The 16,180-nt window shown below is 33.4% G+C and overlaps 6 protein-coding genes across 10 annotated transcripts; all 6 read right to left on the reverse strand.

The window, feature by feature from the left end:
- Positions 1-363: 363 nt before the first annotated feature.
- LOC135842767 (glyoxylate reductase/hydroxypyruvate reductase-like) lies at positions 364-4,354 on the reverse strand. Of its 3 annotated transcripts, none has more exons than XM_065360391.1 (8): positions 4,216-4,354; positions 1,912-1,983; positions 1,706-1,836; positions 1,446-1,635; positions 1,171-1,343; positions 919-1,083; positions 722-847; positions 364-651 (listed from the first exon to the last, which is right to left on the reverse strand). In XM_065360391.1, the coding sequence occupies exons 2-8, from the start codon at positions 1,980-1,982 to the stop codon at positions 536-538; spliced, it is 972 nt and encodes a 323-aa protein (XP_065216463.1). In that variant the 5' UTR covers position 1,983; positions 4,216-4,354; the 3' UTR covers positions 364-535. The 3 variants fall into 3 exon arrangements, with proteins under 3 accessions (XP_065216463.1, XP_065216462.1, XP_065216461.1); XM_065360390.1 differs by lacking the exon at positions 4,216-4,354 and adding an exon at positions 2,132-2,347; XM_065360389.1 differs by lacking the exon at positions 4,216-4,354 and adding an exon at positions 2,147-2,346.
- Positions 2,384-4,246, reverse strand: LOC135842765 (glyoxylate reductase/hydroxypyruvate reductase-like). Of its 2 annotated transcripts, none has more exons than XM_065360387.1 (7): positions 4,106-4,246; positions 3,892-4,025; positions 3,621-3,810; positions 3,364-3,533; positions 3,122-3,286; positions 2,918-3,043; positions 2,384-2,825 (listed from the first exon to the last, which is right to left on the reverse strand). In XM_065360387.1, the coding sequence occupies exons 1-7, from the start codon at positions 4,174-4,176 to the stop codon at positions 2,710-2,712; spliced, it is 972 nt and encodes a 323-aa protein (XP_065216459.1). In that variant the 5' UTR covers positions 4,177-4,246; the 3' UTR covers positions 2,384-2,709. The 2 variants fall into 2 exon arrangements, with proteins under 2 accessions (XP_065216459.1, XP_065216458.1); XM_065360386.1 differs by having other exon boundaries at positions 3,364-3,536.
- A 395-nt stretch (positions 4,355-4,749) lies between the features above and the next one.
- Positions 4,750-6,665, reverse strand: LOC135842766 (glyoxylate reductase/hydroxypyruvate reductase-like). Its single transcript, XM_065360388.1, has 7 exons — positions 6,460-6,665; positions 6,221-6,354; positions 5,952-6,141; positions 5,695-5,867; positions 5,457-5,621; positions 5,244-5,369; positions 4,750-5,158 (listed from the first exon to the last, which is right to left on the reverse strand). Exons 1-7 carry the CDS (start codon positions 6,528-6,530, stop codon positions 5,043-5,045), a joined length of 975 nt encoding a protein of 324 aa, XP_065216460.1. The 5' UTR covers positions 6,531-6,665; the 3' UTR covers positions 4,750-5,042.
- Positions 6,666-6,903: 238 nt separating this feature from the next.
- LOC135844997 (glyoxylate reductase/hydroxypyruvate reductase-like) lies at positions 6,904-9,338 on the reverse strand. The gene is made up of 7 exons (XM_065363422.1): positions 8,869-9,338; positions 8,523-8,659; positions 8,236-8,428; positions 7,979-8,151; positions 7,707-7,871; positions 7,420-7,545; positions 6,904-7,168 (listed from the first exon to the last, which is right to left on the reverse strand). The coding sequence occupies exons 1-7, from the start codon at positions 8,937-8,939 to the stop codon at positions 7,053-7,055; spliced, it is 981 nt and encodes a 326-aa protein (XP_065219494.1). The 5' UTR covers positions 8,940-9,338; the 3' UTR covers positions 6,904-7,052.
- A 1,252-nt stretch (positions 9,339-10,590) lies between these two features.
- LOC135843064 (glyoxylate reductase/hydroxypyruvate reductase-like) lies at positions 10,591-13,184 on the reverse strand. 2 transcript variants are annotated; one of them, XM_065360806.1, is made up of 8 exons: positions 12,925-13,184; positions 12,428-12,575; positions 12,063-12,199; positions 11,720-11,912; positions 11,461-11,633; positions 11,143-11,307; positions 10,919-11,044; positions 10,591-10,794 (listed from the first exon to the last, which is right to left on the reverse strand). In XM_065360806.1, exons 2-8 carry the CDS (start codon positions 12,496-12,498, stop codon positions 10,679-10,681), a joined length of 981 nt encoding a protein of 326 aa, XP_065216878.1. In that variant the 5' UTR covers positions 12,499-12,575; positions 12,925-13,184; the 3' UTR covers positions 10,591-10,678. The 2 variants fall into 2 exon arrangements, with proteins under 2 accessions (XP_065216878.1, XP_065216877.1); XM_065360805.1 differs by having other exon boundaries at positions 12,706-13,184.
- Positions 13,185-13,333: 149 nt separating this feature from the next.
- On the reverse strand, positions 13,334-15,288 carry bug (thioredoxin domain-containing protein bug). The gene is made up of 7 exons (XM_065360807.1): positions 15,137-15,288; positions 14,903-15,012; positions 14,546-14,815; positions 14,262-14,464; positions 14,043-14,173; positions 13,815-13,962; positions 13,334-13,726 (listed from the first exon to the last, which is right to left on the reverse strand). The coding sequence occupies exons 1-7, from the start codon at positions 15,174-15,176 to the stop codon at positions 13,669-13,671; spliced, it is 960 nt and encodes a 319-aa protein (XP_065216879.1). The 5' UTR covers positions 15,177-15,288; the 3' UTR covers positions 13,334-13,668.
- Between the last annotated feature and the right edge of the window lie 892 nt (positions 15,289-16,180).

The following is a 16,180-nucleotide window of genomic DNA, read 5'->3' on the forward strand; positions in this document are numbered from 1 at the left end:
GTTTGAGTGTCAGCAGGGTAAACGGTAAAATAAAAAAGGTTCTTCCTTGAGTGTTGAGAAATGAAATTTAAATACTTGATTAAAAATGTCACCTTTAAATGCATACCTACATTAGAACAAATTAGCAATCCTCAGAGAATTTGCTACAAGAAAATAATCTTCATTCACAGATGACACGATAACAGGTAAGAATCGCATTCTATAAATTGGGTGCACAACTTCACAGAGAATATAAATTTCTCTGTTAGGTTCGGGAACTTACCTTATTAGAATGGCTTCAAATACACTAAAATAGGATACTGTTGTAAAGATTTTCACGAGGTTCTTTATTTATTAAATAAAAATGAAATCAAGAAGTCAATCTCAACTAACGAAATCTTTAATAAACATTAATTTTTCAATGTTGAAAAATACGACGATCATGATTATAATTCGTAGGCACAAATACAACAAAGAGAATAACACGTAATATGGAATTTTCAAAACAGTCGAACCATTTGGAATCGTTATACAAAACGTACGCTGAGTTTACAAATTACAATTCGGCAGGCATTTTTTCATTATCCAACACAGCCAAGATATTTTTTGCCGATAATACACCCATTTCTGAACGACTCTTATGTGTTGCACTTCCAATATGTGGAGTGGTCACTGCGGAAAAATTATATATTTAGAAAAGGATTCCCGGTCACATAAAAAGTATCCTCTGTTCTTCACTCACCAACATTATCCATTTTCAGTAAAGGGCTATCAGCAGGAAGAGGCTCCGTAGCATATACATCTAAGCCGGCTCCACTTATTTTCTTGTTTTTTAGAGCCTCGATTAAAGCTTCTTGATCAATTAAACCTACACAGATTAAAAAATTCATGTACTGGCCCTTTGAGAAAGGTTTAATTTTAAAATGCTATAATTATTACCTCCACGAGCAATATTAACAAGGATAGCGTTGGGTTTCATCAATGCGATTCTTTCTTTATTAATAATTCCACGAGTTTCCGGTGTTTGTGAAAGAGCTATCACTACAAAATCACTTTCCTTCATTATCTCATCCAGTGGTTTTAATTCAGCACCCAATTGTTTGGCTGTTGAGAAAATTTAATCAATTTTTATAACAATTCGAACTCTAAACAGACGAACCGCATTCGCTTATTTTGAAAAAATTCACCTACCTTCTGGCTTTTCACTTCGACTGAAATAGAATATACGACTCGGATCAAAAGCTTTTAATTTTCTCATTATGGAGAAACCGATTCTTCCACATCCCAAAATTCCAACTGTTGACGCATCCAAGCCGTGGCCACACATCCAGGTAGGTCCCCATCCTTTTGCAGTCCAATTACCGCTGTGAAAAATACACAAAAAATGAAATAAATAATATAGGTATGTTGTTTTTCATTTTATGTGTCGAACTGACTGAAATCAAGAATTTAAGAACGGAACGTACCTAGCGACAAGATTATGCGATTCAACGACACGTCTACTGGTAGCTAGTAAAATTGCTAACGCTTGCTCGGCTGTTGCTTCGGTCAAAACACCGGGCGTGTAACCAATCCGAATTCCTCGAGATTTCAGCTCTTTAACGTCAAGGTGGTCATATCCCACCGAGCAAGTAGAGACGACTTTAAAATCATTTCCTAACAATCCATAAAACGTTAAACAAAATGAATAAGGAATTAAGAATATTCGTGTTTTTTAGAGCATTACCGGCGGCTTCTATCACTTCTTTATCGATCACATTAGAAAGGGTGCATAAAATTCCAAATTTTCCTTTGATATTTTCGATGAGTTTATTTTTAGGCACGTCTTCAACACCTTTCCAACAGGTAATATCAAATCTGAAATACGCAGTTGCAAGTTGTTACAAATCTATGATTTCGCCGACTACCTTCTTGATGAATAAGAAATATTACCGTTCTTTCAGTATATCATAAACGACGCAGGGGAAGTCATTTCTGGTAATGAATAAACCTCTCTTAGCCATGCTAGAAATAAAGAAACAATTCAAAGGAATTACTACCCATATTGATAAAAAATGCTTCAAAAGTAAGGCTGCCAGTTTTGATTAATTATTACGAAAATATCTCATACAACAAACAACTACAAAAGCAGAAAATAAGATGATCAGCTCACTTGCTTTAAACTTACATATCACAAGAATTGTCAGGTAATCAGTTTTCAAATATTAATAATTCAATAAATTAAATTTCTAAACCCATTTTATGACTTCAGTTCATATTCGTAATTCGTTTGCGAAGTTCCAAATTTCATTGATAAGAAATTGATACTTGATAGTAGAATTAAAAGCAAGGAATAATCAACTCATTTACAAAAAATTCGAATCATTACTCAACAGGTCTGACGTCTGAAAAAGAAAAACCTAAATTCGGAAATGTGCATTGATTTTTCATTTCTTTCTCATTCAATGCCAACAATTTAATATTTAAAAATTAACCATACAAAATACAATATTGGTAAAAGTACAAAATGTGACAGTAGCCAGTACACAGATAAATTATCACATAAGAAATGAAGGAAATGAAGATGAACATAGGCCAGCAAATTAATCAGGCAGATGAGGACCTGTTTTATTTTTTTTACAACAGTTTCGTTGCTACTCGATCCTAATTTCAATCAGTTAGCCACATGAAAAGTAATCAATTAAAATGGTAACGATGACGAATTACGGAATTAAAAATCGGCGTGTTGGATCACAACTCCGCTGGCATTCTTTGACCATTGAAAACTGCTATAACATTCAAAGCAGCAAGCTCGGCCATAGCTGTTCGACATTCGTAAGTGGCACTTGCTATATGCGGAGTGGCCACTGAAAAATAAGTAGTAGTTTCATTAGGAATCAACTTATTAAATGGCCCACGGACCAGCAGTAAATTTCTAGCCTTCCATATTACAACTTACCAACGTTATCGAGCTTCAGCAATGGACTATCCGCTGGCAAAGGTTCTTTATCAAACACATCAAGACCGGCACCTCCAATTCTCTTACTTTCTAGTGCTTCTATTAAGGCATTCTCATCTATTAAACCTACGAAATCGTACCAATTTTTATCAATAGTTACCTACATCAAATACTAACATTCATTTGGAATTCAAATTTAATCACCTCCTCGACCGATATTCACTATGACTGCATTTTTCTTCATGCTGCTTATTCTTTCTTTACTGATTACTCCTTTAGTTTCAACGCTCAGTGAAAGTGAAACAATAATGAAATCACTTTCCTTCATAATGAAATCAATTGGCTTCAATACTGCGCCCAATTCATTAACTGTAAATGATTTAAGCTTTAAAAAAATAAGGTTTAACACGTAAGTAATCGCAGAAATTCCAATGAAATGAGCGAACCTTTTGGTTTCTCGGTGCGACTGGAATAATAAATATGACAAGGGTTGAATGCTTTCAGCTTTTTTATGATAGACAGCCCAATACGACCACATCCAACGATTCCAACTGTTGAAAGGTTTAATCCATATCCACACATCCACGTAGGAGTCCATGTTTTCGAATTCCATCCACTTCTGAAAAATACATCGATAAACGATGATACTTGAATAAAACTACCATTGTAATAATCTCATTCGATAGAATGTTTATTTACGTACTTCAACATCAAATGTTGTCCTTCAACAATACGTCTACTGGTAGCGAGTAAGAGACCGACGGCGTGTTCTGCAACAGCCTCTGTCAGAACATCCGGAGTGTAACCAACTTTAATTCCTCGAGATTTCAATTCTTTCAAATCTAAATGTTCGTGACCCACTGACACGGTAGAAACTACTTTCAAGTCGCTTCCTAAAAATGAAAATTGTTATGCATCAAATTAACGAAGATTTCGTTGGATGTATACAAATCAGCAGTTGGCTGAAATTCAACCTGCGGCATCGATGACTTCTTTATCGATAATATTGGGAGTGTAGCAAATGAGACCGAATTTTCCTTTCACATTCTCAATAAGTTGACTTCTAGATAGTGCACCTTCCGCGAAATTCCAACTGGAAACTTCAAAGCTGAAATAATCGAAATAGAATATTGAATTTACGATTCGTACTGATTGTTTTCGTAAGAAATAGCTGAGCTAATGACTTACGTTTGTTTTAGTAAATCGTACATGATAGACGGATAATCATTTCTTACGATAAACACCGCTTTTTTGGCCATGATGCCCCTGCCTTGAAAAAAACACACACGAATACTCACTGAACAACAGAACTACTTTGTAAACGTTAAAATTAATCAATAAGTAAATTCGAAGAAATGGATTTGACCAAAATTGAACTTCAACGGCTTAACTTTATGTCTTTATCAGTGTCCCGAATTCCTTATCTATAGTAAACACAAAACGAACTTGCGTATTGGTAGGAGGAGGCGCGGAAGGGTGATTCAGCAATAACGGAATCACGTGTATCACATTCTTGTCACTTGTGCAAGTAACCAACATGTTTACACTTGACAAAATGATATTCAGCTGCTGAATATGTAAATTTTTGTAGACTTTATTGCTAAATTTAATTAAAATACTTACATTTAAAGTTATACAAAAACGTACCGACATTATCCAATTTCAGTAGAGGACTATTTTGTAGATGGTTCTTGGGAAAAAACGTCCAGACCGGCTCCACCAATTTTCTTAGTTTGTAATGCTTCAATCAAGATTTGAATCATTATACTCAACAGGTCTGAAGAAGAAAAACTAAATTCGGAAATGTGCATTAATTTTCCATTTCTCTCCCATTCAATTTCAACAATATTTAATATTTAAAAATTACCCATACAAAATACAATATTGGTAAAAGTACAAAATGTGACAGTAGCCAGTACACAGATAAATTATCACATAAGAAATGAAGGAAATAAAGATGAATATAGGCCTGTAAATTAATCAGGCAGGTGAGGATCTGTTTTCTTTTTATAACAACAGTTTCGTTGCTAATCGATCCTAATTTCAATCAGCGAGTCACAAGGAAAATTAATTAATTAAAATGGTAACAATGACGAAGTACGGAATTAAAATTCTGCGTATTTAATCACAGCTCGGCTGGCATTCTTTGGTCATTGAAAACTGCAATAACATTCAACGCAGCAAGCTCGGCCATAGCTGTTCGACATTCGTAAGAGGCACTTGCTATATGCGGATTGGCCACTGAAAAAAGGATTAAAGTTTCATAATGAATCAACTTATTATAGGTCAGCAGTAAATTTCAAGCCTTCGACATTATACAACTTACCAACGTTATCGAGCTTCAGCAATGGACTATCCGCTGGCAGAGGTTCTTTAAGAAACACATCAAGACCGGCACCTCCAATTCTCTTATTTTCTAGTGCTTCTATCAAAGCATTCTCATCTATTAAACCTATGAAATCGCACCAATGATTATCAATAGTTACATTAAGTACATACTAACATTCATATATGCAAATCGTAACCCAAATTTAATCACCTCCTCGACCGATATTTACTATGATTGCATTTTTCTTCATGCTGTTTATTCTTTCTTTACTGATGATTTCCTTGGTTTCAACGCTCAGTGAAAGTGAAACAATAATGAAATCACTTTCCTTCATAATGAAATCAATTGGCTTCAATACTGCGCCCAATTCATTAACTGTAAATGATACAAGCTTTAAAAATATAAAGTTTAACAAGTAATTGCAGAAATGCTAACGAAATGAGCGAACCTTTAGGTTTCTCGGTGCGGCTGGAATAATAAATATGACAAGGGTTGAATGCTTTTAGCTTTTTTATGACAGACAGCCCAATACGACCACATCCAACGATTCCAATTGTAGAACGATTCAACCCGTATCCACACATCCATGTAGGAGTCCATGTTTTCGAATTCCATTCACCTCTGAAAAATACATCGATAAACGATAATAAATAAAACAAACATTGTAGGTAATAATCTCAATCGATAGAATGTTTATTTGCTCACTTCAACATTAAATGTTGTCCTTCAACAATACGTCTACTGGTAGCAAGTAAGAGACCGACGGCGTGTTCTGCAACTGCTTCTGTCAGAACATCCGGAGTGTAACCAACTTTAATTCCTCGAGATTTTAATTCTTTCAAATCCAAATGTTCATAACCCACTGACACAGTTGAAACTACTTTCAAATCGCTTCCTAAGAATAAAAATGGTTAGGAATCAAATTAACGGATGAGGTATGGTTGGATATAATCAATAGTTGGCTGAAATTCAACCTGCAGCATCGATAACTTCTTTATCGATAACGTAGGGAGGGTAGCAAATGATACCGAATTTTCCTTTCACATTCTCAATGAGTTGACTTCTAGATAGTGCACCTTCCGCAAAATTCCAACTGGAAACTTCAAAGCTGAAATAATAGGTAAAAATAGGTTACCTATTGAGTTTACGATTCAGTAAGTAAGTAAGTAAGTACTGATTGTTTTTGTAAGGAACAGCTGAGCTAATGACTTACGTTTGTTTTAGTAAATCGTACATGATAGACGGAAAATCATTTCTCACAACAAATACTGCTTTTTTGGTCATGATGCTCTGTCTCGAAAAAAAGGACAAACGGATACTCACCGAAAAACAGAACCACTTTGTAAACGTTATAAACTTATAATTAATCGATGAGTAAATATTTCAATGAAATGAATTTGACATAATAAAACTTTATCAATGTTCCGAATTCCTTATCTATATCTATAGTAAACACAAACTTACGTAATGGGAAGAGCCGTGGAAGGGGGATTCAGCAAAGAGTCACGTGTTTCGTGTTCTTGTGCAAAATGCAGTAAGCCTAACATGTTTACACTTGACAAAATGATATTCAGCTGCTGAATCTGTCTTCCGGACTTCATTGTAGAAAATAAAATCGTAGATTAGATATTACGAACGCAAACGTATGTTTGTAGACTTTATTGGTAAATTTAATTAACACAAAAATGTATTAAAAATAGGTACATAGGTAGTAACATAACAAAATTATACATAGAATTTTTTAATTCAAGAATATTACTGGCACAGAAATGTGTAGTGATTCATTTTCATGTTTTCAAATGATCATCATAGTTCTGCAGGCATTTCTTCGTTATTGAAAACAGCCAGAACATTCAAGGCACCAACTTTTGCCATAGCAATCCTACATTTCATAGTGTTACCAGCGGTATGAGGAGTCGCCACTGAAAAAATAGAAATAGCTCAGCAGTTTTTAAAGCCTATTTGCAGGTACCAATACAAAGAAAAACATAATTATGTAGGCATTATTGTAAATACAGGATTTGTTTTTTTAACCCTTGCAAGATGGCATCACGTCAGTTTCAAATTTCAATATTAATAGGCTAATTTCCATACTAACTTACAATTATTCAGTACTGATTATGTATACCTATATGTGTACCTATAAAGTTATGCAAGTACAAAAAAAACGTACCGACATTATCCAATTTCAGTAGAGGACTATTTGTAGGTAGTGGTTCTTGGGAAAAAACGTCCAAACCGGCTCCACCAATTTTCTTACTTTGTAATGCTTCAATCAAGGCATTTTCATCGATTAGACCTATTGAAAAATAAAAAGATAAAAAGAATGAAATGAGTAGATAAGTAGAAATAAAAGTTAAATTTGCAATACGTTCCAGACTGGGCCAACAAGATTGAAAGAGAAAAGAAACGAAATTTTAGTATTTCTGATCAGGTACATAGTTAATAAGTATAGCCTACCTCCTCTTCCAACATTGACAATCACAGCATTTGGCTTCATATTATTTATCCTTTCTTTACTAATTATTCTCCTTGTTTCTTCATCCAGCGAAAGCGCTAAAATGATAAAATCGCTTTCCTTCATTATGAAATCTAGAGATGTTAATTTTCCTCCAAGTGCATCAGCTTTAACAAAAATTTCAGCAACTTATATTCCTCCATTAAAATACTTATTAGTACTTGCATTCAGTTGAGCACTCAACTAAATAATTTAACAAAAATAATAAACTAACCTTCGGGCTTTTCACTGCGATTGTAATAAAAAATATGTTTAGGATCGAAAGATTTTACTTTTTTCATCACAGAAATACCTATTCGGCCACATCCAACAATCGCTACCGAAGATCCATTCAATTCGTGTCCACACATCCAAGTAGGACTCCACGATTTGGACGTCCATTCTCCCCTGAAAAATGTTTCAGAATAAAAAATTCAGTCAAAACGAACACGGACAGTGATATGCAAATTAAAATAAATTTGTCTTCTTTACTTCAATATGACATTTTGCGCTTCAACAATACGTCTGCTGGTGGCGAGCAAAAGACCAACCGCGTGCTCAGCAACAGCATCTGATAACTGATCTACGGGCGAGTAACCGATTCTGATTCCTCTAGATTTCAATTCGTCTATGTCCAAATGCTCAAATCCTGACGAAACAGTTGTCACGACTTTCAAAGTGTTTCCTAATAATACAAATTCCGAAAATAAATCCATTCGAAAGTGTCCTATTTATTAGGTAGGTACTTATTTCTGGAAGGAATGTGGTGTTTCTGGTACCTGCTGCTTCAATGACGTCTTTATCAATCACTTCGGTTCGAGAACAGACAATGGCGAATTTTCCTTTAACATTTTCAATAAGTTTACTCTTAGAGATCACACTTTTTTCTGACAAAGGCCAAATAACAATTTCGAATCTGAAAATTGCAAATAGGTTATGAAAAATAAATTGGCACATATCTTTCAACACGAAGAAGATGGAATGATTGCGAATTTGTGTTATTGTCCAATCAGAATCCTTTACCAGAAATGCAACAATACCTACTTAGAGAAAATCATCAGACAAATAAGCCTGTAAATAAATAACAAATAGATAGGTAATTAAAATTAATATTAACCAGCTTACTTCTGTTTCAACAATTCATACACGATTGAAGGAAAATCATTCCTTGTGATGAAAACTGATTTTTTGTTCATATTTAATTTACGTTATGTACTTATGTAGTACCTATTATAAGGATTTCGACTGAAAAACACCTGACTAGAAACTTATAGATACGTACGAGGGTGATTTGAAAAGTAAATGCACAAAACGGTTCAGCTGTCTGCAGTCTGAAAATAATGTTGCTAGAGGCAAATGATCAACCTTGCAAAATATTCGTTGAGTCTGAATTACGTCTTCGCTACATAATGTATCAATTGTTTTCTTAATTGCGACCTGTTGTGTGTGCATGAACACATTTCAAATGCATATCGGTGCGTACGAGTCACGTTTTGAATCTCGGCCAGCACCGAGCACGTGTTGGTGTTTCTGAACATGGAAAATAATTTTACGCTGAAATTTCTCTAGGGCCGAAAAAATTGGTTTGATTCCTATTTATACGGTACTTGACTTTTTCCTAAACCAAAAAATTAAGTACTTAGTGCTGTAATATTCCAGTAATTTTTTTTTCAAAGTTCTTTTTCATAGGTATGTTTTTTTTTTTTTTAAATGTATCATATCAAGAGTTTTAGTTCTGAATTAAAAGCAAAACAACAGATGGAATTAAAATAGGCAGATCATGTAAAATTTAATACCTAAATTTGAAATTTAATCGACGAAGATGTTGAGAATTTTAAATTTAAATTTCCGCCCGTAAAAATTCCATGTTCTCAAATTACCATGCATTAGTAAAAATCATGTGGGTTGGATAGGTAGAGGTACCTAACTGAAAACAATGAGGTTCATTAAAATTTTTATTATTAATTCAATTACAAATGAAAACGACACTAAAACATGTGCTGTTAGTTTTGGTTCATTAAAAAAAAAATGTAGACTAATATAACATTTACTTAGAGCCTAAAAATGGATACATTTTGAACTTACATTAGCAAAAACCTTCGACAAATTGTTTATTGGCGTGAACTTGACCTTCATAACACAATTGCGTACGCCTGAAAAAATTCATAACGGCAAGTTCCTAATATAATTAGCTATAATTTACTTAATTTTAAAATAGTACCTACCTACCTACCTACCTACCTCCCAAAGCGTAAAATTTATCTTCTGTAACCAGTTCTTACTCATACATGTTTTTGTTTAGGTATTAACAATTGGAATCAAATTTTGAAAATTTAAGTCAAATCCCACTTCTTCAAAAAGAAAATGCAATTCTGGATAATTTAACCAACTGAATATGAATCCGGAATACTTATTTAGGTCGATTTTTCAGACAGAAAATTAGAAAAATCGCTGCTTATTTATTCCTGATTTCAAAAACAAGCACCCGACAGACCTGAGTAAAAGGCATAAAAATTAAAAAAAAAAGATAATAAACTCATTTTTAACCAAAAAATGTAGGTAATCTATGAATATCATTTTGTAATAAATTTCACTATTCAGTGATCTGAATTGCCTGCAATTTTTTTGTGGCTATTTTGCTCAAACTTTCAAATCAAAATTTGATTTGTTATGGTACTTATTTCACCAGGAAAAAAATTTCAAAAAATTTATTCGAATTAGGTACCGGATTTACTCGAAAAATCCTCAAGATTCTGTCAAAAATATGATAGAGAAGGGTGAGGAGGGTCAGATTGTGACAATGCCTATTACCACGAATAAAAGGGGAAAAAATGAAGAATACGTAAGTTACGTAATAAAAGTATATTTTTAAAGCGATATAATTAATTAATTATAGGTAGGTGATCGTAGTATCTATCATAATATGTACGCTCGCTCAGACTTCTGCAGGCATTTGTTTTTCGTTGAAAACTGCCAGAAGGTTTAAAGCAGCTAATTCCGACATAGCAGTTCGAGTCTTAAGTGTGGAAGCAGCTACGTGAGGAGTGGTCACTAAAAAGTTGAAATCATACAAGTATACATGATACAGCTTCGTTTGAATCGTTCACCTATGTAAGTGCATAGTTTTGCATACATAGGTAGAGGTACGTATGGTAGGTACCTAGAAACTACTTACCAACATTATCCAGTTTCAGTAAAGGACTGTTTGCAGATAATGGTTCTTGGGCAAAAACATCGAGACCAGCTCCACCAATTTTTTTACTCTGTAACGCTTCAATCAAGGCATTTTCATCGATCAAGCCTATACAAAATTGGAAAGGAGAAAGGACGAAATAATATTGCATTTTACGCTAAATTAATCAAAATGAAACGAGAGAATATATTGACACCCTCACTTACCTCCCCTTGCGATATTGACAATTATAGCATTCGGTTTCATGCAATTTAACCTTTCTTTATTAATTATTGCTTTCGTTTCTTCGACCAGTGCAAGCGATAGAATAATGAAATCACTTTCCTGCACTATGCAATCGAGAGGTTTTAATTCTCCTCCGAGCGCAGTAGCTGTTATAAAAAGGAGAAAATTTACATAATTTACCTATTCTTTCGTTGAAAAGTTAACACGTAAGTAGTAAGTACCTAGCTATATAAACATATTTCTAGACATTAGTTGATTAGGCACCCAATTTTATAATAATTATATAAGAGAACACTAACCTTCGGGTTTTTCCTTGCGACTGTAATAGAAAATACGCTCAGGATTGAAAGATTTTATTTTTTTCATAATAGAAATACCTATTCGACCACCACCGACAATTGCTACCGAAGCTCCATGTATTTCATACCCTAACATCCACTTTGGGCTCCATACTTGGGACGTCCAACCGCCTCTAAGAGAGTTTTTGACAGTTGAAAGATTTGCAAATAAATACGAGGCGTCATAAAAAGAAACTTTCAAGTAAGGTATCTTATTTACTTTAACATGAGGTTTTGAGTTTCAATAATACGTCTGCTGGTGGCAATTAAAAGACCAATAGCTTGTTCAGCAACAGCCTCTGTCAATTCGTCTGCAGGAGAGTTACCAACTCTGATTCCACGTGATTTTAATTCCTTGTAGTCTATATGTTCAAATCCTGCCGAAACTGTGGTGACAACTTTCAGTGTATTTCCTAAAACAACACAAATAATAAATCAGTTAAATTGAAAGTTTCGCCATCCCACATAAAATTCTCGCCAGCTATGCCTAATATCATTGGGGACTCTGTAACAAGAGTGTAGGTAGGTAGAGGAACATGATACTTTGTGCAGTTTTTTTTTACCTGCTGCTTCGATGACTTCTTTATCAATAATTTCAGTCGGATAACACACCAGGCCATATTTTCCTTTAATATTTTCAATAAGTTTGCTTTTAGGGATGACTCCTTTTTCTGACCAAGCCCAAACAACGACTTCGAATCTGAAAAAGACGAAATTTAGTTACTTAGGTAGATTTCTATTACGAATAATGGATTTCGAATTTTCAAGATAAATTCAAAAATGAAATAACCGAAAGATCTACGAAAAACAATCGCAAAAGTTTCAATACCTACATCCTGAGAAGTTGCAAAAGGTATCTTATGAGAAAGCAGTAAATTAGCAAGTACCTAGGTGCTTTACAATTACGTAGGTACTCAAATAAACTTACTTCTGTTCTAGCAACTCATATAAAATGGAAGAGTGATCATTTCTTGTAATGAAAATAGGTTTTTTGCTCATTATTAAGGTATGTAGAAATATTCAAGTATTTAGACTGCACCCAGGTGGAATTTCACTATTTCTAAATCACGTAGCCCCTATTCGAAAATCAAAAATAAAATAAAATGGTATAGGTAAGTACTTGGAAGTTTTTTTTATCTTCTCACACCAACCTAATCGTTACCATTAAAAGATTAAAAGATTAGGTTGCAAAAATGGGATACCTACTAATCAATAAATAAAGACAATCGACTTATTCACGATGTAATCAAGTATTTTATCTGCCTATGCAGAACCAACTTACAAATATTTCATCGTTATTAATTAGAACTAGGATATATTACAGAGAACGTTTGAAAAAATTGAAGAGGATACAACAATTTATAAATTTTGTATACGATTTAATGTTATTATATTTTTATTTGACTAATTGTTATGTTTACCTACTTTCTTTAAAACAATTGTTTGCCCGCGTAACCTTAAACAGAGCATCACTCGCTCTAAAGCTGTTATAAAGATAACAAATTTTCCGACATACGTACGTACTGTAAATTTTGCAAGTGAAAATAATGAATTTCTATACGTAGAATTATCTATGCATGCGATATCGTGAAATTTCTCATTCGTAGAGCGCCATCAATTCAATGATTTTGAAAATCACAATCAACAGCCACAAATTTATGCCCATTTTGCCCAATCGTATTTTCGACACACTGCACTAGCGTCTCTGGCGGACGATACAAGATTGAAGAGGATGAATACCTGCATAATAGCTGTCATAAAGATAGCAAATTTTCCGACCTACGTAAACGTATGCTCTGTAAATTTTCAATAAAACAATGAAACATTATACAAATTTCTTCGATAAGTACTCTATATTATTATACATCTAGAAAATTTACAGTTTTATCATAAAACCATTATAAAAAATAACAACGAAACGAACTAAAAGCAACAATAGTAACAACAAAATTACACATACCTTTTTTTTTACACGCTATAAATAAATATCATAAAAACTTCGAAATGTACCAACTTTCTTCAATTTTCGCTATATCTTGCACCAAAAAAAAAAAAAATCAAACGACTCATCAAGTCATCACAGAACGAAGTACAACAAAGTGAGAATGAGAAACGCGGAAGATGAAGAATAAAAACGACTAGTGTTTTCTGAAAAAAAGTAATCGCGATTTATTGGGCGGCGTCACCCAATCTTCCATAAAATGGAATACTGAAAGAGGAAAACCACCTGTAAGTGCATACAATAAAATCAATTATCAGGTACATCCATTTTAATATAAAATTATGAAGGCATAATTAATACGAATAACACTAACCGGCTTTCAAGCATGTATTTTAAAAACCAGATACCAATAACAGCCCACGATAAAGGTAAATTATAATCAGTTTCTTGTTTCGGTACTCCTGGTAAAGGACCGCCAAAATCAGTCGAAGCTACGAATAATTTCGGATCAGGAGCAATACCTGTAAAATTTAAAATACTCAGTTAAGTACATTCGAAAATACGTGTCCGTCGGTATTCATTAAAAAAAAGTCTGTCTTACCCGTATATATTGTAATAAATCTAGTAAAGTGAGCTAACGTATATTGATGTCGATTGAATTTCAATAATGGTCTTCCATTATGAAATAGCATCACAGTCGGTATGCCTACAATTCCGAATTGAGAATTGATTCTAAAAAAAAAGAAAAGACACAAATATGAAAGTTTTGTTTTGATACAAAAGCCATCAGAAAATATTATGAATATGAAGAATCACTCACATTTGATGTTTTTTGGTATTAATCGCTATCATTTTAATACTAGGAAATGCTCTAGCAAGAGCATTAAAATGAGGAGCAACCATCGCACTGAATGGACACGTATGCGCATAAAACAGAGCTAAAACACAAGGCGCAGCGACATGTCTACTAGTAATGTTTTGTTTGGGACTCAGGATTTCATCGAATCTCGTCAAATTCACGATCTGAAAATAATATTCGACACGATTTAATAATAATTCGTAAGTTACAAAGTTTGATCCAAAAAAAAAAAAAAAATACACAACCTCGACAGTAGGAGAGCCAATATAATCGTATTTTTCGCAGTTAGCGATGTATTTTTGAGTAGAAGCGTCTTCGGGTTCTGGGACGGGTTGAGTTGTGCTAGAATTTGTGGCATTTTTTGCCTCATCGGCCCGATGTTTTTCCATCAGTTCGTTGGAGATGACTGATGCAAGTGCATTGACCACATTCATGTCAGGAATATCTTCATCGGTAACGCTGGTTAAATACGGTTGACTAATTTTTCGGAATACTCCTTCGACAAATTTCTTCCGCTAGTTTCAAGTAAATACTGGAGATATTATTTCGTTCGAGTTTAGGAATCAGGAAGTATATTATTATTAAACATGAAAATAATTTACGTGGTATTCTGTTATGAAGTTGCTGGCTTTCCAAACATGGGCCGGAACATAATTCGGCATAAGAGGACGTTTCTTACGATTTGCTGCCGCAGATGGATAGAAATGTATCACTGAAATCAGAAACGCAAATGTTTTTCAACGGAATTTGTATAGAGGTGCTGAATACATGATTGAATTGTTAAGAAAATGAATGTGTTTGATGATAAAATAGGTAACAGAATTGAGAATACTCACCGAAGATGGTTAGTAGTAAAATTATCTTGAAATGCTTCATAGCTGAACTTGATAATATCTACATAATAAAAATTCTGACATGAAAATTACTTCATTTTCATTTTTTAAAAAGAAAACAGATAAGAAAATTTTTGGATGATAAAAAATTTCAACGTAACTCGTTCATTTTCGAAGCCTGGTGAAAACAAGCATGAATTTTAGTAACGCTATCTCTGATATAATCGTTGAAATACTTGATAGATGAGATGTTTAGAGAACAGATATTTTTTTTTAAGAAAAATGAATTATTTTATATTTATTATTTGAATTTTAATTTGACACTTGATCAGGTTGCATAAAAAATAAATTTGGTAGGCTATGCAAGAAAGTTACAGTACAGCTACACTACTCAAAAAAATCACCCTAAGTTTTGGTTTGTTGGCTTAAAATTTAATTTCATAAAAACTTTCATAATCGTAATGGTACCTAACTGGTAAGTGGTAAGTAATTTTGAACTTTATATTTTTTGAAAAAAATGTAAATCAGTCGCATCAAAATGATTATTTTGAAAGATGGAAATTTTCAAAACTTCAAAAGTTATGAAATGAAATTTTATAAGGAAAAATAATTGGTATAGGTACCTACCAAGTATTATTTTCAGTCTTCTCATTTCTGAAATTGGACTGCGGATATATTTCAATAGTAATTCTTCGAACTAGCAATGAAAAACGACAAACCCCTCTGATTTAGACTTCTTTATGAATTTCTAAGTTTTTATACGACTTGGTTTAGTTCTGAAAAGTTTACGTCTATCACTCAGTTGAGTAGGTAATCCAACTTTGGGGCAGTACATTGTACATATATTGCTGACCCATTTAACTTTGATTTCTACATTGCATAAATACGTACCAAAGTAGGTAGGTAAGTAATTAAGCTTGTTCAATTTTTTAAAAATCAAAGCACTTTATTTGCAAAAAATGAATTGTGATTTTACAGTTGACAGTGTAGCTGGAGCCGTAAAAAAATTGAAATATAAACCAGATGCTAAGCGCAAAATTTACAAAT

Source organism: Planococcus citri, chromosome 4, assembly GCF_950023065.1.
Source record: "Planococcus citri chromosome 4, ihPlaCitr1.1, whole genome shotgun sequence".
Lineage (NCBI taxonomy): Eukaryota > Metazoa > Arthropoda > Insecta > Hemiptera > Pseudococcidae > Planococcus > Planococcus citri.